Source organism: Haliotis rubra, unplaced genomic scaffold, assembly GCF_003918875.1.
Source record: "Haliotis rubra isolate DU_JTF1 unplaced genomic scaffold, ASM391887v1 Scf78, whole genome shotgun sequence".
NCBI classification, from domain to species: domain Eukaryota; kingdom Metazoa; phylum Mollusca; class Gastropoda; order Lepetellida; family Haliotidae; genus Haliotis; species Haliotis rubra.
The window spans coordinates 781,584-808,181 of record NW_025767501.1 but is presented as its reverse complement, the minus strand read 5'-3'; the positions used below and the strand labels follow the sequence as shown (position 1 = coordinate 808,181).

The following is a 26,598-nucleotide window of genomic DNA, read 5'->3' as shown; positions in this document are numbered from 1 at the left end:
GTGGAATTTCGATATAATCGGTGAAATACGAATTGTCGGATCTTCAGTATATGCATCAGTTCGATGTCATCGTGTTACGTCCTCGTGCAGTCACTGGGTACGAGATCTGTAATTAAGGATACTTTTACAAATTCGAAACACGGTCGTTGAGAAACAGCCCGTGACTATACATGTTTCAAAAACAGACTTGCTCTGTGTGGGTAAAACATGCCTCTTAATTCAATGTCCTGAGGTGTCGTTTTAACAACTCTCTGCATACACCCCACTGTCTGTTTAGAAAGAGGGCTAAAAGTGGTCATTAGATCTTGCTTCAACCTCTCGACAACATCCGCAAATTGAATCACCTAATGTTCCCGTTGTGTGGGTAATGGTCGTCCCTGGGGGCTCGGGGCCTTGGGCTGTCTTGGTGCCACCGTAATGGTCTGGCTATGAGGTCGGGGGTCACGGCGCCGGCCATTTGCCATGTTTGTAGAATTTCAATGTGAAATGTCGTCAGCTCGTGGTGCCTGGTGATTTAAATTAACACGCACGCGCCGAGTGTCTGGATGGGGGGTCGTGGCTCACGTTAACCCGGAAATGTCCGGAAAGGGGCGAAGTTGCTTTTAGCCTTGAGTGATTGTCTTGAACAGAATGTTGTTGCAGGCATATTGTTGGAGCTTAGTTAATGAAATTAGTCAGAACACAATGTTAGTGGCGCGTCGTGATTTGAAGAACTGAGTTCCATGAAAACAAAGCTTGTCGCACTGCGGACAGACGGTGCCATTAGCAGGCCGTTTAAGGAAGGACAGGAGTTTTGTTAACAGTATGAATACTCAATTAAAGTGAAAGCTATATTTGCATATTAAACAATCTTTGTGAAAGGATTCGTGTAAAATGTCAGTATAAATGAGTTGTGCCTACGACGTTGAATAGTTAATGTCTTCATGAGCTACCTACTCTATTCGACCCGTGAAGATCCGGGTTGGAATTGATCTTCAGTAACCCATGCTTGTCGAAAGAGCCGAATGCTTGTCGTAAGAGGCGACTCACGAGATCGGGTGGTCAGGCTCACTGACTTGGTTGACACTTGTCATCGTGCCCCAATTGCGTCGATCGATGCTCATGTTGTTGATCACTAGATTGTCTTGTCCGGACTAGATTATTTACAGACCGCCCTCAAATAGCTGGAATGTTGCTAAGTGTGGCGTTAAACAATAAACCAACCAATAGGGCTGCGCAATATAACCGGTTTACCGGTATTTACCGGTTCAGACATAAAAACGATACGTATTGCGAAACGCTGATCGAAAACCGGTATTTTGACATGCATTCGGAAAACTTCGTAACACTCGGAAATCTTCGGGTATTTCCGCTTTTTAAATTGTTCTTTTCCTTGTTTCATTAGTGCCAAATATTACTTACATTTTTATTTTGTCGTGAATAAAAGTTTTTATTGAAGGTTTATCAATCACAGTGATTTTGTTGTGGTTTTGCTTTATAATCAAGCATTAACTCGATTATAAGTAGTTTTTGTTTAGAAAATAATTCTTGCAATATATTGCAATACATATCGCAATATATGCTTTCGCATCGCAATATATAGCAATATGAAAATTCTCTGCAATACCCACCTCTACCAACCACCCAACCTACTCTATTCCTTCAAATATCATTTTAATAAAATCCTCTCTATTGAACGGTACATACATATTCACATGCATACATATAATCAGCTGTTACGTCTATTACCCCCATTCCGATTATTGAACAGAGCTAGTCCACAGTCCCATCTGGTTAAGTCAGTGCCGGTGACTCTGTATTCAGAACAACCTGAACCGATGATACGACGGCGTCCTTTTCAATACTATTCATTACTCATATGTGTTCAAACATCACTCTGTACGTGTAATCAATCATGCTTGACTTGTAGACTGACCTTGCAGTGTCAGTCGTTCCCTGTACGGACATAGTCATCCTCCATTTGTCAACTAGCCTGACAAGTGCTGGTCTCACAGGCCTTCATCTCGACCTCTGTGATATTACATTCACATGGACATCACCGACTTGCCCCGATATGCTGACTTGGCGTATAATATCCACAATCATCCAAAAAGTCTCGATCATTCATGTCCGATGGTGCCAGAACAGGTTAAGTCGAAAATGAAACATTTATCATCCTTTCCGGAATAAGATGATTGGTTACGGATGAAATGGCACTAGTGCTGGTTTGTTAACCGGTACCATTGTTGGCAGCCGCAACCTCCATTTGCTGTGCACTTTTAGAAGCAATGCAGTTCTCTGACGGATAATTTTTTAAAGATATTTAATTCCTTCAGTTTTTCTTTAACCATTTTGTGTGTTTCAGTGTCAGTGCGCATTCACTACCACACAAAAACTACATCGACGTAAAGTTCAAGTCAATCAAGTACAACGGTAATTGTCGTAGTATATATTTTACGACATTTCCGTCTTAGATCTGAGATTAAACGCAGATCTATTTGTCCCAAAGTTAACGAACATGTTTTTTTGCCTGAGGGGTGGAGTGCGCTTTTAATGGAAAATGAACAAAACAGTTACCACTAGAACCAATTACGTTTGTAAATAAAATAGTTCAGTACATGTCACAAAATGATTTAGCTACGTATTTTTTATGTAATGACTAATATGCCTAAAAATGGTTGTAGGAGGGTTGTTACCTCTGCACATCCTCAAGACTAAAACGCATATATATGGGAAATTTGGTTTTCAGTTGTATGTTTCAAAATAAGTGATCTATTTTCATGTAACTGTCATGTTTTAAAAATACTTTCTCCAGGGATATGTCTTTCATCGTAGCATGTCATAATAACACCCATATGTCTAATTGAAGTTTGATCAATGGAATTACATTTGTTTGAAACAGGACTCGCATAAGATAAAAATGGAATTGAAAGTAGTATTACAAAGTTCTACGGACAGCCTCTAGTGTAGACGAACACCCGTTGGTTATATTCGTTCAGTATTATCGGATACAGCTGTCGGAATTCATCCTTTTTTTCAATGGTCTTGAGATATTAGGGAATACAATTACCAAAATGTCCGTCAGCAACTATTTGGGGCTTTCGTATCTCAGGCTAAAGCGATGCAGTGCAAGACAACGTATTAATATATGGATATATTAATGGGTCATGATATCTACATTATCCTTTTTAATCTGTATCGTGGCGCCAATATCGTTAAGTGTTCATCCGTAAGACCAGATGAAATTCATGGACACCGTTCACCTCGCCTGGTTTAAACTATAGTGACTGTTGATACGCGCAGCTGGTTAGGCAATGAGCAAAGACGGGTGCCCAGTCCCCCACATTCTGTTCCTCCCCAGTCTTCGCCCACTATAGTTAGACTCCATTGTCTGCAACTACCACACAGCGTGACCTCAGATCTTATGCATATCACATTTAGCCAGACTTGACGCTTTAATTGTTAGCCTTCTTTCCGTCAACAAAATGTCACCGTAAAGGTGAAGTGTCCTCATCTATTCTCCATCTGTGTGTCTCTCCTCTCCTATTACCTGTCTCCTACAATCAGGAGGCTAATTACAGAGTTGTGAAATCACACTTCAGCCGATTCCTTTATCAAGCATACATTCGCCGGCCTCGTTACATTCGTGGAGAGTCGCGGTTTGGTCAACACATGTGTCGTAACCTCTTTGACAACATTTATCATTCCTGAACTGAGTGAGTGAGTTTAGTTTTACGCCGCACTCAGCAATATTCCAGCTATATATTGGCGGTATGTAAATAATCGAGTCTGGACCAGACAATCCAGTGATCAACAGCTTGAGCATCGATCTGCGCAATTGGGAACCTATGACATGTGTCAACCAAGCTAGCGAGCCTGACCACCCGATCCAGTTATTCGCCTCTTACGACAAGCATGGGTTCATTCCTGAACTGCAAGAGCCAAGGAGGGACGTTTACGTTGTTTTTTACGACGTCCCAGCGTTACTGAATGACATTTTGGAGCTTGAGTGGGTAAATATTGCTTTACGCCGTAACTGCAATATTTGTGTTATTCCCGACAAGAAACTAACACACAAATAGATGATAATATACAAGCACCGTTGTGTCGCAGGTGAAGCGAGATCAGTAAACTATTCGACGATTAATATAGAAAGAATACGCAGGGAAAATACGTTTACTTCGAGACATATCAATTTTCGACACAACAGTGTTTGACTGTATTTACTGATGTCGGTGGTCAACAGGGTTACAGGTCAACATCAACAACTGAAACAGGTCCCATTCTTACTACGGTAAGATTTGGTGGAGATTAATATTTGAAGATTCGAATTATCCAGAAGATTATGGAATGGAATGGACGAGCCAGTGAACCTTTAGAAAGTTGGAGACGTGCCTGACAGTATAGGTGACGTATTACTGGGTATTCCTTCAGCCTAATCCGCTACATGTGTTACAAGAAAGGAATGTCTCTATAGCGGCACGGGCGTCCACAGTTACAAAAACCCGAAACATCCCGCCAACCATTTGTTGGATGTGACGAATTTATTCGAAGATCTTTCATTCCAAAGAGTTGCGAACCTTACGCGTGTAAGGATACAGTGATCGTGTCCAAAATTCTCCCAGATGATGGGCCTTCGTTGGTCCTCACCGCACCTGTGTTGTGGAGCTACAACAAAGTCCTAAACGTCTAGACGTCGCTTCGGGCGTTCTTTCTGAAACAAGCTTTCACGCCTTGATACAACTGAAAAAATGCTTAAACTCCCGTGTAACTCAAATCACTCACTCCAGTCAGAATTGTGGAATCCGATTAAGTTTAGATTTTACTTGCAGGTCGATTTCCGGAATGTAATTGAGATCTACCATATCTACATTAGTACAACTGAAATACACAGCTACGTTAGCGTACACATGGAATACACACGTGTTCTTCATAGAGAACAATTTATTTTAATCTTAAGTATGTCTCAAACTGCAGGTGTGAGGTGTTAAAAGGTCATTCCCTATCGCAAACAGTTTCTAATTCAGGGTGTCAGCTGTGAAAAGATCACAACCAACTAACTTCTTTTATTGCTGAAAATACTCCGGTCTACAAGTCCCGTCTCTGATATTGTGATGACTAAGCCTGTGTTTCCGGCAAAGAGCTCTTCCGAGCCCCTTGTTACAGTCAAAGGCGACTTTAGGGTCATGGGAAATAATTACCAAATATGGATCGATCCAGAGTCGGAGAAATGTGTTTACATCACTTTCAACAGCATATATGACGAGTGTAAGCGTGAGTGGGCGAGTATGCTTTTACACTGCTTTTAGCAATATTCCAGCAATATCAAGGGGACACCCGAAATGGACTTCACATAATATACACATTGGGGACATAACCAGGTCTTCAGGGTGGCGAGCGAGCGCTGTGACCACTGTTTTACTCCAACGCCTACATGTAGGCTTCATGTTGGGGGGTATTTAAGGTGTTGCAGCACCTACCCTGAACATGTATTTGAGAAGAGAGGGGATGCAGTGCACCGAACGAAGTCTCATATGAACTTTGAATTATTTATTATGTCATAAATATGTCAGAACTTGCTCTTGCCAGCTGCTTGGAGATGGGGAAATGATTGAAAGTATCATGCAATCCTTCGTTTAGAGTACCACCATGTAGCATGACTGTTGCTGAGTGAGGCGTTAAACAACAAACGAACAAATCATTTGAAAGTGTGTGAATGCTTTTATCGCTGTTTCATGTATACATGGTGTGTTATGAAGCGTAGAGTGATAAGATGTCCCATGATCAGACATCAAACCAAATGATGAAACTATGGGATCCGAACCAACTAACGCAATCTAAAAATAGTTGCAATCTGGCCAGTAGCCAACCCGTGCCCCTGTGATAGTTCTTCAGTCACTATTTGGACCGGGCCTTTGTTAAATGTGAATGACTTGTGTGTCACGTCTGGGATTTTCCTCCAAAATCGACCTGACGCAGTTGATAAAACTGATATACTCTTCCAATCGGGGCTAAACCATAAATCACTGTTGTTGTAAATTCATGGCTTCTGTTTACCTTTTCTTCGAAAACCTGCATCTCCAGAACCGATGAAGTATGAAAGGTCATTGGTGCCATCTTCCCCCGGTTTGCCCGGGGTCTAATTTCTGTATTGGGTCCAACCAGCGTCTATTTCCTCAAGATGTTTCTTGAGGCACAATGACTCTCCAAGTCCACCTTTACCATTTCCCAGACCCCTAGCAGCAACATACTCCAATGTGCCTTGGAGGGACAGAGCCACTCAAGGTGGAGCACGAGTTGAATGTATTTGTGTCATGTTCCATAATGTTTCTTATGAAAGGAGCAATGTTTGGAAGCCGTTACAGATGGGAACAGGGGCATAAGATGGCGCTTATTGCTTTCAGTATGTTTAATATTAGCTCATAAGGGTCATCCAGCCTTTGCCACAGGCTCTGGTTGTTTCCTCCATGTATGGCATATTTTTTGCTGAAATGTAATTTCGTGAAGCTTTTACCACACACATGACCCTCCTTGTGACAATTTGGGACTTGGACAGGTCCTCTGTTTCCAGGTGTTGTAACATCCAGGTATTTATTTGTCAGCTTTGTGAGAGACAACATTACGGTACATTCTGGACGCGAAGAAGAAAGGGTAGTTGAAAATGTTTACATGTATGACTTTGGTACGTGTGTTAACCTTCAGGTTAAACTATACATATGTTCCAATGTCTTGGTCCCGCTCCACAAAACTGTCTTTGAGCTAAGAAGATCGTAACTCGGATACCGAACGGGGCCACATCTAAATATATGCTGTGTTACCTCGTTATCTCAAACTCCACTTAACTCGATGTACATATTTAGAGACGTCGTCAGTACATTACTACATGTATATGGACTGGGATTGGTTCGTTGGCGCAATTGCACTGTTCGTAGAACTGTATTGGGCCTAGGCTCCTTTCTGCAAAGCGCTGAAACGAGTTTAACTTCCATACTACAAGACAGACATTGTAGCGCTAGGATCATTGTGTGGAACAGTCTGTCTCACAGTCCCTGAACCACATTACTTTCCCTACTACATAGCCCTCTCTGCAATACTAAAACCCTAAATGAAGTAATTCTAGTTTTCCTCAGGTTCAGAATTTCTGGTCTCCATGAGGCTCCTTTTTAATTTAAATGGGTTTGTTTGTTACTACCAAACTTATATATATTCAGAGTCTAAGCGTTACTGTAACGTGATATTGTGTGTAAGCCCGCACGACGGACGAGATATATCTGGAGTACTGCGGACTGGGCCGTTAAAAATCATTCACTCACTCTTTTCGTTAGCTGAGTTTCTGTCGTGACTTCACCGATCTTGGATTACCAAATAGTGGTGCATATTACATCTGTAATGTGTGAAGATGTAAAGTAACCATTGATGAGAATATGCTGTAAACTTCTACAGAATCAGTATTACATTAAATGGCTGTTTTAACTACTATAGAATGGCTGTAAAGGCTGATAAAAAACCTTATAGTGCATGTGCACTTTGCGTATAAAGCTGTATGTTCAATTGTAGCTGTTCTATTTGTCCTAAACACTACAATATAAAAAAATATTCCAGGAAAGTCTATAATATATTGTTACAGTACCTTTTTGGACCAATCAAGACCTTTGGAATCAACAGACAGGGACTGCGTGTTGTATTAAGATCTATAAGGTATATCTGTTTAGGCTTAAAGTACTAGTAAATATATTTTACAGAAAGAATCAAATGCGCCAAAACAGTTCCAAATATTTTGTGCAAATATGGATTTGACCATGTCAGGGAAAATCCTCAATGAATTGACAGCAGAGCTCTGTCTATATTATTATACCCCCGCTACGAAGTAACGGGGGTGTATAGCGTTCATTCTGTCCGTCCGTCCGTCCGTCCGTCCGTCCCGAAACTTTGTCCGGAGCATATCTCTTAAAGTTTACATGCTAGGTTCACCAAACTTCACACACATGTTAATCATGACCCATTGATGTGCCTTTTGCTGTTTTAATTTTTTTTCAGAATTTTGTTTTATTGCTGTTTCCATGGAAACACGACTTAGTGCCAAATGTGTTTGATGGTTTTGTCCGGAGCATATCTCTTAAAGTTTACATGCTAGGTTCACCAAACTTCACACACATGTTAATCATTACCCATTGATGTGCCTTTTGCTATTTTAAAGTTTTTCAGAATTTTGTTTTTTGTTGTTTCCATGGAAACACGACTTAGTGCCAAATGTGTTTGATGGTTTTGTCCGGAGCATATCTCTTAAAGTTTACATGCTAGGTTCACCAAACTTCACACACATGTTAATCTTTACCCATTGATGTGCCTTTTGCTATTTTAAAGATTTTCAGAATTTGTTTTGTTGTTGTTTCCATGGAAACATGACTTAGTGCAAAATGTGTTTGATGGTTACCTGGCCACAGCATATCATCAAAACTATACATGCTAGGTTCACCAAACTTAATACTTAAATAACTTTAAAATTAATAGTGTACTCCGGTACAGTGGCACATGTAAAATCACTTGCCCTGATAATTTTTCCACTATACCGGCCGTTTTCTTGTTGAATTTTTTAAATAAACAACTCAATTAACATTGGAAAGTCAACTGGACATCGGTACAGTGTGATATACAAATTTGCTTGCCCGACAGGAAAAAACACTGGACTCGGACGTAGGGCAATGGGTTATTTCCACCCCTGAATACACAAGTTAATCATGTCCCACAGATATGCCATGTGCTAAAAAAATAACAATCTTCATCTACGTCCACTTCATTGTGTGCAACAAGTTAAATTGTATGTCAGGTTTCCACGGAAAACACAAAAGTAATGTTTCCATAAATTATTACTGTAATCAGTACATGGCAAAACAATTATCTAACATGTATATAAAGTTTAGTAGAGTCAAGGAGAAAGTCTTGTGAGCTGCTGATCCTTGTCACGTTATATATATCAATATCAGTCATTTCCATGTCCCAAAGTGGGAAGTGGGGATATGTGAGCTGTGTTTACTTCTACACTTGTTCTGAAAGGTTGCTAAATAGCTAATAATATTCAAAGATGGTATGATGAGTTGCAAAATAGTGGTAAATTATTTCTGTATATAACTGTAAAAGGTCAGTCTCATATCTAAATATTAAACATAACACGCATGTGTATACGTAATGTAATATAACAACATTTACAAAATATAGAAATTCTGTGAATTTTTCAATTAAAAATGATGAAAGTGGAAGGTACAATGGACCAAGAGCGATTTGCCTAAATGTTAAAAATAAATTATTAGATGACTATCATTTCTAACTTTTATGTCTAATGTATATAATGAATTATCGTTCGGAAATCATAAGTGAATTTGGTTGAATACGTCATTGTTAAAGTAAAAGATTAAAAGTAGTATGGCTCTTTCTCAAATTAAGAAAAAGTACGTCCCTGCCCTGCCATCTGAATGCAGAAGTCAAATAAAATTCTGTTCTGTTCTGTTCTTTAATGTGCTTTATAATGTGATGCGCTCGTTAGTGCATTGAGAAAGACGCCAATTCTGTTGCATTTTCTCAGTGGCCTTGCTATTGCCTCAGTGGACCTGGCCTGATTTGCCAATTTAATCTTCCTACATATTTCAGAAGACTTCGTCGGCAGTAGAATTGAAATTGTTAAAATGCAAACGACCAACCCCCATCTAAGTAAAGATTTATTCCAACACACTTGAGTTTACAATTTGGACCTCATCCTTTAAATGGCAGGATCTTCCTATGTTTTTCTACAATTCCCATTTCAGTTCGTTTTCATGCTATCCAATGATATCTGAAAACATTACTCACTTTTAAATGTTGTATCGCAGTTCATACGGTATCTTTGACTTTCTTTCAGCGCACGTACTGGCGATCAACAGTAATTAACATGCCAACCGCTGTAGAATTATCTTGAAATGTGTAAACACGAATGCAGACCATTGCGTTTTATACTCCTTTATTCATTGAAAGGACATGGCAGACAATCAGAAAGAATTGTCAGATTGTCTTTTACCCTGTCGAACACGTGCCGGCAGATGCGCGGGAAAACACAGACGACAACTGTTTGCGCAGACGATAAGTAAAGGTCGTCTGCCCAAGTTTCAGATAACAATGCCAACATTTACATTAGTTTTTTGTCGCACCAGCTGGATGTCAAAATGAACAAAACGAGACACTTTTTGCTGGGGAAATTAATGAGAGAACTACTCTTGTGGCCTTTTCGCACACTGCAGCATTTGGGAACGGGACGCTTGACACTTTCTCTGTCCTAATACGAAATGTCACTGGATAATTGACACTCCCGAACACTTTTCAACAGCATAGGGGTGGTTGGTTTACATCTCTCTGGTTCAACTCTGTCTAGTGAATAATATATTTATATTTCACTCGCGCCTTTTGTGGCAAATAAACACGACAAGATGTCCGCCCTTTGCTGTTTCTTCACAGCGCAGGCGCTGTTTGTCAGGTCTGGATAGAGCAGACGTGCACTCTAGTTTATATGTTTGATAACGTTCTTAGTCTTCATATGGCATGATAGGTCAGGTGAACTGCACCCGCTCTTCACCAATGGAAAATAGATAATGGAAAGTGTGTGTTACAGTGCCTTCACGTACACAGAAAGTAGCTTGTTCACCCTCTATCTCTGTGTGACATGTATATACCAGTTAGCAGTGATCACGAAGGCTTTATATCGAAGAATGCTAATATACATAGTTCCAACAATAATCACTGCCTGGAGCTCTTTCTAGATAGTATCATTGTCCCTCCAGTATTTTAACAGAAGAAGTGGAACGGTGAGATCTTTGGCAACGTTTTAAACCAAGAGATTTTTAGAGAATTTATAAGATTGCCGTGCTTTCTGGCAGTATGAATATACTCTAGATTTTGGGGATAGATCAGACGAAAGTAAAATGCCTCCATACTTAACACAATCACTTATTGGTATGTCTGAATCACCAAATTTGAAAGAATAATTACCCAGACGTTTCTTATATTTGCAGAAAATGACACAAGTGCTTTTTAGAACCGTTATACCTTAGAGTTGTGTCGTCAGCCAATAGAATACATGGGATATTAATACCACTTACACAAATGCCATTGTTCAAATCTCTAAGTTCACATATCAAATCATTAATAAAAACAAGGAAAAACCAGGAAGACAAGACTCTACCTTGCCCAACACCTTGCTTGATAACATATTCATTTGATCTCAGACCACAATATTGCACAAAAGCAGAACAATCTTCATCTACGTCCACTTCATTGTGTGCAACAAATTAAATTGTATGTCAGGTTTCCACGGAAAACACAAAAAAGTATTGTTTCCATAAATTATTACTGTAATCAGTACATGGCAAAACAATTATCTAACATGTATATAAAGTTTAGTAGAGTCAAGGAGAAAGTCTTGTGAGCTGCTGATCCTTGTCACATTATATATATCAATATCAGTCATTTCCATGTCCCAAAGTGGGAAGCGGGGGTATGTGAGCTGTGTTTACTTCTACACTTGTTCTGAAAGGTTGCTAAATAGCTAATAATATTCAAAGATGGTATGATGAGTTGCAAAATAGTGGTATATAACTGTAAAAGGTCAGTCTCATATCTAAATATTAGACATAACACGCATGTGTATACGTAATGTCATATAACAACATTTACAAAATATAGAAATTCTGTACATTTCTCAATTAAAAATGATGAAAGTGGAAGGTACAATGGACCAAGAGCGATTTGCCTAAATGTTAAAAATAAATTATTAGATGACTATCATTTCTAACTTTTATGTCTAATGTATATAATGAATTATCGTTCGGAAATCATAAGTGAATTTGGTTGAATACGTCATTGTTAAAGTAAAAGATTAAAAAGTAGTATGGCTCTTTCTCAAATTAAGAAAAAAGTACGTCCCTACCCTGCCGTCTGAATGCAGAAGTCAAATAAAATTCTGTTCTGTTCTGTTCTTTAATGTGCTTTATAATGTGATGCGCTCGTTAGTGCATTGAGAAAGACGCCAATTCTGTTGCATTTTCTCAGTGGCCTTGCTATTGCCTCAGTGGACCTGGCCTGATTTGCCAATTTAATCTTCCTACATATTTCAGAAGACTTCGTCGGCAGTAGAATTGAAATTGTTAAAATGCAAACGACCAACCCCCATCTAAGTAAAGATTTATTCCAACACACTTGAGTTTACAATTTGGACCTCATCCTTTAAATGGCAGGATCTTCCTATGTTTTTCCCATTTCAGTTCGTTTTTCATGCTATCCAATGATATCTGAAAACATTACTCACTTTTAAATGTTGTATCGCAGTTCATACGGTATCTTTGACTTTCTTTCAGCGCACGTACTGGCGATCAACAGTAATTAACATGCCAACCGCTGTAGAATTATCTTGAAATGTGTAAACACGAATGCAGACCATTGCGTTTTTATACTCCTTTATTCATTGAAAGGACATGGCAGACAATCAGAAAGAATTGTCAGATTGTCTTTTACCCTGTCGAACACGTGCCGGCAGATGCGCGGGAAAACACAGACGACAACTGTTTGCGCAGACGATAAGTAAAGGTCGTCTGCCCAAGTTTCAGATAACAATGCCAACATTTACATTAGTTTTTTGTCGCACCAGCTGGATGTCAAAATGAACAAAACGAGACACTTTTTGCTGGGGAAATTAATGAGAGAACTACTCTTGTGGCCTTTTCGCACACTGCAGCATTTGGGAACGGGACGCTTGACACTTTCTCTGTCCTAATACGAAATGTCACTGGATAATTGACACTCCCGAACACTTTTCAACAGCATAGGGGTGGTTGGTTTACATCTCTCTGGTTCAACTCTGTCTAGTGAATAATATATTTATATTTCACTCGCGCCTTTTGTGGCAAATAAACACGACAAGATGTCCGCCCTTTGCTGTTTCTTCACAGCGCAGGCGCTGTTTGTCAGGTCTGGATAGAGCAGACGTGCACTCTAGTTTATATGTTTGATAACGTTCTTAGTCTTCATATGGCATGATAGGTCAGGTGAACTGCACCCGCTCTTCACCAATGGAAAATAGATAATGGAAAGTGTGTTACAGTGCCTTCACGTACACAGAAAGTAGCTTGTTCACCCTCTCATCTTTGTGTGACATGTATATACAACAGTTAGTGATCACGAAGGCATTATATGATGAATGCTAATATACATAATAATCCAACAATACATCACTGCCTGGATCCATTTCTTTCTAGATAGCTTTTAATGTCCCTCCAGTATGGTTTGATTAACTGCGATATGAATGTGGAACGATCAAAGTGAGAATGGACGATTTGCAACGTTTGCGTCCATGGTGGGATTAAAACGCAGACCTTCGATAATTTAAACCGACGTTTAACCCGTTTGACCATATAGTATTACCCCGCTGTTAACAGGTCACTACCCTAACATATAAACTGTGTGTTTTGTCCCGCTTTCCAAGTTTATGTTTGTTGTTCAAGGAGAAGTGTCACTTTTTGCTTTCATACCTGTAATGGCTTCAACATTGTTGATATGTTTCGTTGTTAAACTAGCGGTTAGTTCTAGTAATGAAGTTTCTTTCCTTGAACAATAATATCTATCTGCAAAATATTAATATAAAGTCCAAACTTAGCCCTGAGCAATTTGTTAATTTGAGGAATTGTTGCAATCTTCAAATCATTTTCGGCTTGAGTTCAATAAGTTGAGGGGACATATCTTTATCTATTCTCTACTGTCTGAGAGACAGACTCTGTGGACCCGGGTTCAATTCCCCACATGGGTACAACAACCATGGAGTTGAGTTTGATATCCAGTGATAGAGGGAAAAACAAAGCGCCTTTGAGCAGCTGAACTTGATATTGGGGCTATACAAATATTAGCGTAATAGCATAATAATATGTGAAGCCCATTTCTGGTGTCCCCGGCCGTGATGTAGCTGGAATATTGATAATAGCGGCGTAAAACCATACTCACTCACTCACTCCTGACTCAGTAAGCTGACAGTGAAAATACTAAACACTCTGAACAGCAGTAGCCATTGCGTACAGAGATACGTATATGTTTGTATGGAGATATCATACCGTAAGGATTCCCACATAAACGTTTTGATGAGCGGGTTTTCTACGATAAACAGCGAATTCTGTTTTCGATTACTCCTGAGTAGCAGTGTATGATGACCCTCGCTGACTCCCGGCCTGCCGGCCACCCATCTTGACCATCTGTCTAGTAATCTACTTGATGGTGCTGGGGATACGCCGCACCTGTGCGTTGAAGTATTCATGGTTTCTTTATCTCCCTTCTACGATAAACCTTAGATGAAATCTAATCTCCGAAACCGTGACACTTTCTTATATATCATATCGAAATATTGGGTTTGGGGCGAAAAGAACCTTTCGGATGTTTTTGTAGTTGATATCTACCAGTGCTTTCTTTCTTCACTGACTTTCACTGATTCATTCGCAAGTTTTTAATCACTGCTTTGACTTTACACCCAGTGGATTTCGGCAGATTATCGACACTGATTACTGTTTAGCCTTGAGATTATATATATATCAGCGAAAACAGAAACCACTGGTCCCAAACTATCTGAGCCGCAAACATGTGAGACGTGAATGTTTAATAACGCTCTATGTTAATGTGTTACGTATTATAGAAGTAACTACAGGGGCTTGTAACACCCAAAACATGGCATCGAGGTATATACTGACAATAAATACCTTGATGGCAGACAGAGTACTAAATAATACACCTTCAGTGACAATATATACTTTGATGACAAGTTTAATGCTATGACTCCGTCAGTGACAATATATACTGTGATGACAAGTTTAATGCTATGACTCCGTCAGTGACAATATATACTCTGATGACAAGTTTCATGCTATGACTCCGTCAGTGACAATATATACTGTGATGACAAGTTTAGTGCTATGACTCCGTCAGTGACAATGTATACCTTGATGGCAGACATAGTACTAATACACCTTCAGTGACAATATATACTGTGATGACAAGTTTAGTGCTGTGACTCCGTCAGTGACAATGTATACCTTAATGCCATTGTTTCTGCGTTACATGTCCCTGCGGATTGAATATCACGGTAGTGTATTTATAAACTGCAGTAACAACATGTCTTCCCACACTAACCACTAGCATTTGTACTGTTATAATCTACTGTAGTTCTTTGATAAATCTGTCTAATTATGACCCCACACAAACGGCACCATAGCCAACATTGTCACAGTGCGAAAACTTTTTAAGACAGAGTTTACGAGAAAACTCTAGATCTGTTGGGCTCGGCATTCCGAACATATTTTCCAAAGATTATTCCCCGTACGGTGTTCCATATTTTACGTCGACTCCCAAATCTTGTTCCCTGAACAGCTGCGGGGTTGTCAGTTCGGCCCGACCCCCCTTCCCTCCCCCCTGCGTCACCCCTAATCCATTACCGTAGCACGAGTGATAGCGCCGCGCCTTCCCCAATTACTGTCAATTTGTTGATAAACAAAATCGCACAGGTTCCCATGCTTGGCCCATTCCGCGTTGTAGGCCGCGCACAAGTCGTGTCAAACATGCACCCTCATTCCTGTAAAGGCGGGGAGAACGGAGTTGGGGGCATTATATGCAAACTTAACCTGTGTAGATAATATATATACAACGATGTTCTTGTCTTCTCACAGTGCTTCCTCAGCTACGTGAAGGGTTTGGTCTTGCGGAAGAAAGGCGGCAACAAATTGATTTTATGTTTGTTTTCAATATTTACTCAAAAGGGAGGGGTTTATCTACTATTTTTGTTTCACCACTGTCAATACAAGAATATATATAATTTCCATTGTATCATGTTATAACTTGATGTCAGTTCTTCTGAGAACAAAACATTGACCAATCAACATATACGCATTATTTATACTCTTGAAACAGGTTATCGTGAAATTCTTGATTCCGTCTGATAATTGTGCATTCGATTCAGTGTCTGCTGGCCTATTGGAAGCTGGCAGTAAACAGTGCACAATGGTCAGTCGGATTAATGTTTCAAACAATGGGATTAGCAGACTAAGAAACAAGTGCCACCGAACTCAAAATTTCGACCCCGCTCAAGTTCAAGGACAACGACGAGAGTACAGGATTGATTGTCCGAAACCAGGCTTTTCTAAATCGAGCTTAAATGGTGAAACAGATTGCCTCAAATTCTGTCCTTACTGACTTACAGATCAGACGATTAGAAATCGTCTAAATGTTGTTCCAACCCTAATCAATAGTCATATTGCCAATAGATCACTGTTGTGCACAACTTCGAAATTAGGGTAAACGTCAGTGGTCATGTGTCATGTTATCTGATGAGTCCCGATTCATTCTGCACTTCCTTCATCCCGTGGTCGTGTCTGGCGACTTCGAATTAAACGTCAAGATAGCAGATTTTGAGGTACATCCGTTATGGTGTGGGGCGGCATCACCTTCTCCATATTGTGCAAGGAAGGGTCACGAGGGAGTACTGAAGGTACAACATATTGATACTTTGTTGTTCCATTTGCAAGGCGGGTGAGTCGACGTTTTTGTCTTCCCGAACTACAACACCCGTGTATGCTGAGTACGAGTCGCCAATGCTTACCTTCAGCAGCACAATGTTCTCAGAATGCCATAGCAGCGATGAACCCAACCCTTCCTCTACTGAACACGTCTGGGATAGGATAGGGAGACATGTTCATTAACCAGATGTCGACAAGGTTAGCTGAACATAGATGCAAGAGTAGTTACCCCTTTCGTCCTTCAAGATCGTTGGCGGCCATGGTATTAACTGCAATACTTAACTTACGCTTGTATGCGTTCATTATTCTCATACAGGTATTAACAGAAAGTGGAATATATGATATTTTGAAAATATTGAGCTGTTTTCGAGTACCCACTGCTTTGAGTTTAATGTTTCGGAGAATAAGTTCTTGACGTCATTTCATAATCATAAAAAACAGCCGATCTCTATTCAAAGTGTCGAAGGAATTTCGTCGAATTGTGTAATTCGTTGTGGCTTTAAAAACTCAGTGTCATTATGACTGTATACAAGTATATCAATAACATCAAGAAGTGGACTGCAAGGAGCAATACAGCAATTCCATCCAACGTGAAGGTCACGGCAGTTCAGGCCCATGATAACTATATATATATACACCGCTTCATGATTATAAATCGCCATTCAAATAATACCAAAAAATAAGAGAAAAAGATCCCAATTATTTACCGTTAATTTGAAACTTAATACAGAAGCGTCATTACAGTAAGAGTGGCAAAAATGTTTATAAATCAATGATTTCATGATTTCAGCAGATCTTGTTGAACTGACAGTTGTTTGATCATTCTCTCAGATATGGTTGAATTGATTGCAAACTTCATCATTGTTTCATCGTTTCCGACGATTTGCTTACCGATTGCAAGTTTTGTGGTTGAGATCTATACTGAGTCAAAAAAGAAACTTCACATTCTTTCTTCAGGGCACTTTAAAAGAACAAGAGATGGTAAGATGGTTAAATTGTTATTATTTCATTGCTGAGATCTGTGTGATGTACTCGATACACTGACAGTGCCATAATCAGTTCCATTAGGCTAAACCGCCGTTCCAAAACATGGGTATACAGAATGTCAAGTCACAAGAATAAAAATGCGAAATTTCTCAGTTCAATATCGTGTATGGCCGCCCCGCGCATTCACCACTGCCAAACACCGTCTCCTCATCGACTGCCTGATGCTTGTGAACACGTGGTTGGGGATTCTGCGCCATTGCTCTTGCAAGGCAGCGCCAAGTTTCTGCAAATTCTGAGGTTGGTTCCTAAGACCACGAAGCCTTCTCCCAAGTGCATCCCAAACGTGCTGTATTGGATTAAGGTCAGGGGACCTCGATGGCCAGTCCATGACGTTGATTCCAGCGTTTTGAAGGAAATTTCGTGTCAACATCGCGGTATGCGGCCGAGCATTATCATGCTGGAACTGTAGACCTGGGCCATGAGCCGCCATGAAAGGAACGAGTTCAGGTGAGCAGCTGTTAGGTTTCCACGGATGACCAGAAGTCGGGAACGGTTGTTCCCACAGAAAGCACCCCACACCATGCAACTTCCGCCCCCGAATCTGTCGACTTCCTGTACACAACATTGGGCATACCGTTCACGACGTCGTCTCCAGACTCTATGCCTGCCGTTCGCGCATCTGAGGGTAAACCTGGATTCATCGCTAAAGACGACTTGATTCCAGTCTCTCTGGGTCCATCGGAGGTGACGTTGGGCCCACAGCAGACGTTGACGTTGATGAAACGGCGTCAATATTGGCCCACGATATGGACGTCGAGAATGGAGATTGGCAGCCCGCAACCGATTCCGAATGGTCTGTGAGGACAGTCGACCTCTAAACATCTCAGCCCTGGTTCGTGTAGCCGGCAGAAATCTGTGACGTAGGACGATTTGACGGTCTTCTGCTCGTGACGTCACACGTGGACGACCCAACCTTGGGCGATCAGAAGTGTTGCCAGTTTGTTGTAGACGACCTCGCAAGTCATACACAGTACGACGGTTGCATCCCATTGCTCTTGCGACGTCAATAACTGATCTTCCCGCTTGCAACATGCCAACGGCACGTTCACGTTGCACATTTGACAATCGTGGCATTTCAAGTACCGTTAGAACTGTGGTTTAAAAGTGTTTTTTCAATTCTTGAGGCCAATGCAAACACGTGCATATGAAGAAAACTTCGATGCGAAGATCACGTGATCGATTGCACGTGAAAAACCTGATTTGGCACTAACATCATTTGCACGACGAATGGATGGGTTTGAGTGGGGTTTGCTAACGTTTTTCTAGAGAAAGATAGGGATCCCATTTCGGATACATAGATGTATCATCAGAAAAAAATTATTCATTATTTTTCAAATTACATTTTGTGAAGTTTCTTTTTTGACTCAGTATATTTCACAGATGTCTTTTCATCACTGTATTAGTCAGTTCAGTAAAACAAATGTCAGATAAAGTGGCAAACAGGACCATGAGGATGTAGAAATTATAACTAATTACAAAATGACTGATGGTTTTATCATTATGATATTAATAGGGATAGACGAAACTACTGTTTGCTTCATCACTTTTTGATCATTTCAATAGAGCAGGCCCAATAACTGCTGTCTTCATCACAGTTTGATCATTTCAATGGAGCTGGCCCTATAACTGCTGACTTCTTTACTGGCCATTTCAGTAGAGCAGACCCAATAACTGCTGTCTCCACCACTGTTTGATCATTTCAATAGAGCAGGCCCAATAACTGCTGTCTTCATCACAGTTTCATCATTTCATTGGAGCTGGCCCTATAACTGCTGACTTCTTTACTGGCCATTTCAGTAGAGCAGACCCAATACCTGCTGTCTCCACCACTGTTTGATCATTTTAATAGAGCAGTCCCTATAACTGTTGTCTCTATCACCGTTTGATCATTTTAAGAGAACAGTCCCTATAACTGCTGTCTCTATCACCGTTTGATCATTTTAATAGAGCTGTCCCTATAACTGCTGTGTCTATCATCGTTTGATCATTTTAAGAGAACAGTCCCTATAACTGCTGTCTCTATCACCGTTTGATCATTTTAAGAGAACCGTCCCTATAACTGCTGTCTCTATCATCGTTTGATCATTTTAATAGAGCAGTCCCTATAACTGTTGTCTCTGTCATCGTTTGATCATTTTAAGAGAACAGTCCCTATAACTGTTGTCTCTATCATCGTTTGATCATTTTAATAGAGCAGTCCCTATAACTGTTTTCTCTGTCATCGTTTGATCATTTTAAGAGAACAGTCCCTATAACTGTTGTCTCTATCATCGTTTGATCATTTTAAGAGAACAGTCCCAGTAACTGCTGTCTCTATCACCGTTTGATCATTTTAAGAGAACAGTCCCTATAACTGTTGTCTCTATCATCGTTTGATCATTTTAAGAGAACAGTCCCTATAACTGTTGTCTCTATCATCGTTTGATCATTTTAAGAGAACAGTCCCAGTAACTGCTGTCTCTATCATCGTTTGATCATTTTAAGAGAACAGTCCCAGTAACTGCTGTCTCTATCACCGCTTGATCATTTTAAGAGAACATGTCTCTATCATTTTAATAGAGAACAGTCCCTATAACTGCTGTCTCTATCATCGTTTGATCATTTTAAGAGAACAGTCCCTATAACTGCTGTCTCTATCATCGTTTGATCATTTTAAGAGAACAGTCCCTATAACTGTTGTCTCTATCATCGTTTGATCATTTTAAGAGAACAGTCCCTATAACTGTTGTCTCTATCATCGTTTGATCATTTTAAGAGAACAGTCCCCATAACTGCTGTCTCTATCATCGTTTGATCATTTTAAGAGAACAGTCCCTATAACTGCTGTCTCTATCATCGTTTGATCATTTTAAGAGAACAGTCCCTATAACTGCTGTCTCTATCATCGTTTGATCATTTTAAGAGAACAGCCCCTATAACTGTTGTCTCTATCATCGTTTGATCATTTCAATAGAGCAGTCCCTATAACTGCTGTCTCTATCGCCGTTTGATCATTTTAAGAGAACAGTCCCTATAACTGCTATCTCTATCACCGTTTGATCATTTTAAGAGAACAGTCCCAGGAACTGCTGTCTCTATCACCGTTTGATCATTTCAGTAGAGCTGTCTCATCACAGTTTGATCATTTCACTAGAACAGGCCAGGTGACTGCTGGCCTCATCACTGTTGGATCATTTTAATAGAGCTGGACCGTGCCTGCTGACTTCACCATTTCACAATTGAAATAGAGCTCGCTGCAATGACAGCTTTATCGCTGTTTTTCATCAGTTCATATCCATCTGGTCGCAGTATCTATAAGTAGACGTATGCATGATTTACACATCTTCCACCTGCGCCGAGCGTGTCACCGAAGGAGGAAAAGCCGTCCCTTTTTGCTCCAGGCGTATCTCTTAACAACAAGTAAAGAAAGACAGCTGCAATTAAAGAATACGACAAGACCGGATCTACAAATGCTGTTCGGTTCAGGGGACGCTGGGATGATGGCTAAATGTTCCCATATCCGAGATAATAATCTGCACTATGGGAGCACTCAATAGTCGATTAATTTTGACGATAGCCACAAGTCCGTCAATTATGTTCTTGTAACTGCGGGGATAATTACTTGGTATACTGATGGTGGAACCCACAATACATTCCGTGAAGGCTTCAGATGGTGTGGCGTGCTGGACATGCGCCCACAATCCCTTTATTAATTTAGATCAGCTACAATAATGAGATAAATTTATTGGTTGTCTCGCATTAGACAAAAATTTATTGGTTGTCTCGCGCTAGAGGTTTTGCATGTTGTGTCGCGTGAGTTTTGTGAGTGCTTATTTGTGGGTTTTGTGTATTTTTGTGCTTGGTCCAGGATGTCGCATTAAGTGAATGTAATTACTGGTTCTTTAAGGGAGACAGTATTGTTATACGTGGAGAACCGTCACCTTGAGAATCGAACCTGTGCCTTTAGTGCGGTGCTGGAGTGCTTTAACCACAAGGCCAGCTCTGTGTGCGCGCGTACGTGTGTGTTTAGGAAAGAGAGACTGGGTGGGGATAGGTGGTCTTTATAGAGGATTGTAGTGTGGGTTTAGGGGGTTATGGGTGGCCCAGTCGTCTAAGCACGTCAGAAACCTATGATCATGGGTTCGAATTTCTAAGCACGGTTCGCCCCAGCTATGATTGTAGGTTTGTCTGCACCAAACCCGCCATCGAGTATTTCAATGAAGTTTTGTAAAACGTCTGGGACCTGCAACACTTCGGGCTTTTCTTTCACATTATCTAACTGAAATACTGAAATATCAATCAAATATCAGCTTCTTCGATTGAAAGACAATACTTGCATCAGTAGTTCAACAAGTGAAGAACCATTCGAATGTTTGACTGTCCTCATTTCACTTCGTTAGGTTCTGTTGTATATGACGTCAGTTCATTTCTTGCAATATAATTCGCTGAAATACCATGCAAAAGAATGGCATCAAACTTCAATTTACTGAGAGAATTTTATTTTATTTATTTATTTTATATATTTAAAAAAAACCATACATGTCATTTGACTTCACTGGACACCGAACATAAGTTAACACAATGTCTTCAGCGTAACGAGATTTCACTTTTCAACCAGGTTACCCATACAAACGATATCCGAGAAGATATTATCCCTTGATACAAATTCTGTTGGATATATTAAAATGACGTTGATAATAGCCCCATATCATTATCTCGAACATGTCATAAAGACCCGTCTTCAGTCTGTCCCTTCATACGTCCCAACGTTCAGCTTTACTGCACCGGAAATAGAGATCCACTCATGCGCAACGGGGAGGCAACGGGGAGGCAACTGGAGCAGCTTGTCTAAATAAGGCATGTTTTGGCGGAATGACACGGGTAGATACGGTCGGGCACTTCTTTTCAAATGTCACTTTGTTTTGTTCCCCTGTCTTCTAATTGGTGAACCGTGATGAAGAGGACAGGGGTTGTAGAAAGATTCGTTTCATCAGGATTAGTAAGGAATGTGTCATCAAATATAAGCTTGTCACAGCTGTACACAGCTCTTTACAAATCGCTTTTTTGAAGGAAGCTGATAGGTATGTTCCACATGAGAAGCGTTTGTGTAATACTAACAATTCCTAAGTCACGTTTTAGAACGTCCATGTCAATAAATTTAGTTTTTGCTCGTCGCATTCTATTTCATAAGGAAGAAGCTTAAAGCTATTATTCTTTTCAAATGAAAAATTCTTTTGTAAAGAGAAAGTTGAGAAATCTTCGTCTCCAAATGGTGTATGTGCATATTACCCACGAATAGACATTTACCCTTTTTTAATACGCTTTTTAAAAATAAAACTTATATTTGGTTTTACCAGTTGTACTTTTGTAACTAAAATAATGTAAGTAAACGTTATTTTTTGAGAATTAGGAAAACTGTATGCGGCGTTTCCAACAAACAAATAAATAAATAAACTTGTTGGTATCAAATGTTCTATGGAGTCTATACGTTTGGTGACTTCATTTTGAACATTTTCAAATTGCTAAACTCTTACAGTGGAAGTCGATTTGTGTCAAACCGGTTCGATGCAATGCCTTCCGTTTGTGTTTATCTATTTAAGCCGAGTTATAATTCAAAGTGTATTGTTAGACACATTGAAAGGCCTGTTTTCGTCTTGAAGATGCATTCACTGGCCATTACAATGCGTCAATACTGTCATGACAAATTGCCGTTATTACGAGGCGAGGCTGTCAGTAAGTCTCTATAGCGGGCTTCAGGCATGAATAGCCATGGTTTCACTTCGTGCTGTTGCTCCTAACTAGTGTGTGCCTACCGGAAGTTATCATCGACTAATATTATCTTCCACCATACCGAGATTCTTTATTTAAACCACGCTCGAGTCGCTAATTATTCAACCAGGTGTATTATTAATATTTGCTGTAATTGTCCGTCGCTATCGTTATGACAAAGGTCACACATCACGCGCAGGTGTTTCCGCACGTGCATCATTAGAAGCTGATGTGCAAATGTCCACCCAAAATTAAACATAATGGCCATATCACCAAATCACAGGATCAGGCTGTTCCGAATGGAGAATAATAACCGCCACGTAACTCTTCAGCCTGATTATCTTTTTTGAAAAAAACAATGAAAGCTAATAGGCATCTCACACTTTAATCAGGCGACCAAACTTCGTTTTAAGTTCTCTTGAAGTGAGGGTCACCTGGTTTGTATGGAGACGGTATCCAGTCTGACTGAAAGAACTGGGGTACTGAATGGTGCTAATCTCAGACCGAAAGCTGTGAAATGACAGGATTCATCCAACAGACAGTAAGTTGAATGCCATTCTATAAGAATACGTCATTTTTTGCCTGTTGCAGGTGAGCTATTACACAAGCAACGTCAACACCTTGGCATCGTCCGATGTATCCACCTGAACGAAGACAGGCTGGTTACAGGAGGAGATCAGAAGAAACTGGTTGTTTGGGATTACAGAGTAAGTACCAATTTTATATGTAAAAACCCCCCATGATGTTTATGATTTGAGGAACTATCCATACTATCTGGTTACAGATACAGTCCGATAAAACATTTACCTTCCCATTACGGTCATGAGGTGCATGCATTCCAATGAGGACCAACGCTAATGGTTTAATGTTATCACTAAGCAAAAAAATAAAAAGCCATCTTTGCACCAATTTTTATCTTTCGTCCCAATTCCTGTGCATGTAAGATCTCAGCAATGGTCTCTCTGCAGTTTGGTCCCCAGCGACAAATTTAGGAAATTGCAATTTTCAGTTTACCCATTTCACAGACAGTATTTATGTTTGTGTTATTTGTTATGTTGAGTCTGTCAATGTCTGCCATGTTATTGATAATATATAAAATACTTACTAATCGTACAGATATTCTCTTGTATAGAAGCTTTTAATACGTATGTAATCTTCTTCTGTATTGTATTCCTTTTGTGCAAGTACAAACACACAGCTACATGCCCCGTGGTTCTACCTTATTGTCACAATTTGGCACGTAAAATAGATTTCTTAACCTCTGCCTAAGGCAGTCCGGAACAATATACATGTAACGTTTTGTTTATGTTTTGGTGTTCCAAGTGGGATGTTATTTATGACCATTAATGTTACACTGGCTGTGAGAGATTGGCGAGTATTTATCTTTATGTTTCATTTCAGACTGGAAATGTCTTGAACTGCATTCACCGTCAGCCCACGTTGCTTCATCTGATGAAAGTCAGCGACCTCCGTCTCGTCACAGCTTCACCAGAAAAACCAGGGACTATAACTGTGCTCAGTTACTGGTGACGTCATCATTATCTGTGACCTTTGCCAAAAAACTACCAAATTTCGCATGTGGTATGCAAAATTGCGACCTTACAGTTTTGTGTGCAAAACAACTCTCATTGAAATGTGCGTGTAATGAGTTTCAGATAAGCGGTGATGTTTGCTGCAGCGATCGACAATAATCTCACCTAGCAATTAAAATAACACAGTTAAACTACAAGGAGATGCATCCGCTTATAGACCAGAAAAATAGACGCCAGACAAAAACGACCATGTCATTGTGACCCCATTGTCGTGATAAAGGTTTCTTCTTCTTTATCTGCAGGCAAAGCTGCGTTACGCGTGTGCTTCCAGAAAGCCAAAGATTTTCCTGATATTTTTAAGAAAGATTTTTACATGAACCAGTATTCCCACTCGCCAAAACGTGATGATGTCGTGGTACAGATAAGGTCAACTTGATAAACGACGGACCAATATGCGGCCTTTTTCACTAAGTCAGGTTGCCGAAGGACAGATATGTTTCTTTAACGACCGTACAATCAGACCTGTTCTGTTGTACATAGTGAAAGTGTCGAGTATCCTCATGTCCTTGAGGAATGGTGGGATGCATTTGTCTGTGGTTTTGATCTTCAGTAACCCATGCTTGTCGTAAGAGGCGACTAACAGGATCAGGTGGTCAGGCTCGCTGACTTGGTTGACACATGTCATCGTATCCCAATTGCGTAGATTGACGCTCATGTTGTTGATCACTGGATTATCTGGTCCAGGCTCGACCGCCGCCATATAGCTGGAATATTGCTGAGTGCGGCGTAAAACAACCAACCAATCAACCCTTGCTCCCATTACCCTAGCAGTACTGAATGCTAAGGTCATGGATGTATAGTAAGTCTATCCTTTAACGTCTAGATAAGCGGACAGGACGTTAGTCTGTTATTTTTTAGAAATTTTCATTTGAAGTATTGATTATTATCTTGAGACTTGTGCAAGTCTAACATTTCCCAAATGTGAAGCTAACTGTTAGTCTCCCAGGTCGTGACTAGAGCATTGGTAAACATTTGTAAACATCTTCACTCCCTCTCCGTTCTGTTGATATGCATATCTATGTATAACTTGTACGGGGGCGGTATATTTCCGTTTCCTTGTTTTTCCTGTCCATCAGTATATATGTGAATAAATAGATAGCGATCGTTCATCACATAACGTTATCTGGCATACACATTCAACAGGTGCTGTGTTTATCCTAATCAACAGATAAGTTACATAAATGATGGAAGTGACGGTGTGGCGGTGGACCCAGCTGTTTTGTCTGTATCTCCATGGACACTTGTTTTGAGGAGTAATCTGATATATACTGTTCCAGCGATGTCGGGTTCAAGAGGTTTACCTCACGTGTATCATTTGGGTATATATCATTAGCAAGTGAATCATTGATGAATCAAGTGAGACTGCTCGCTGAATCCATGTACTGTACGAAAACAGTGACAATAAATTGTTAATTTTAGACTGTAATGTGTTTTGGTTTTTGAAAACAAACAGAATGATGGATAAAAAATCACAGCGATCGAGGTGAAACTTTACATTTGATGATTATCATGAGATGATTCTATTTGGTTTAAACATATTTTTATTCCTAGAGAATCTGGTTTGGTAAACAAGCAGAACTCTGCTTATATCAATACCTCACCAGTACATATATCATTTAAACAAAATACACAAGAACTGGTTAAACCTACAAATTAAATCATATATG

The 26,598-nt window shown here is 40.0% G+C and overlaps 1 protein-coding gene across 2 annotated transcripts in view; it reads left to right on the top strand.

Moving 5' to 3' along the window:
- The window catches only part of LOC124260878 (F-box/WD repeat-containing protein 7-like), a 96,791-nt gene extending 71,323 nt beyond the window's left edge, over positions 1 to 25,468 (top strand). For both annotated transcript variants that reach the window (XM_046695200.1, XM_046695201.1), the window contains exons 11-12: positions 23,931 to 24,046; positions 24,741 to 25,468. In XM_046695200.1, coding sequence (XP_046551156.1) covers positions 23,931 to 24,046; positions 24,741 to 24,869 — 245 coding nt within the window. In that variant the 3' untranslated portion in view covers positions 24,870 to 25,468. The remainder of the gene's footprint in view (positions 1 to 23,930; positions 24,047 to 24,740) is intronic.
- Positions 25,469 to 26,598: the final 1,130 nt, after the last annotated feature.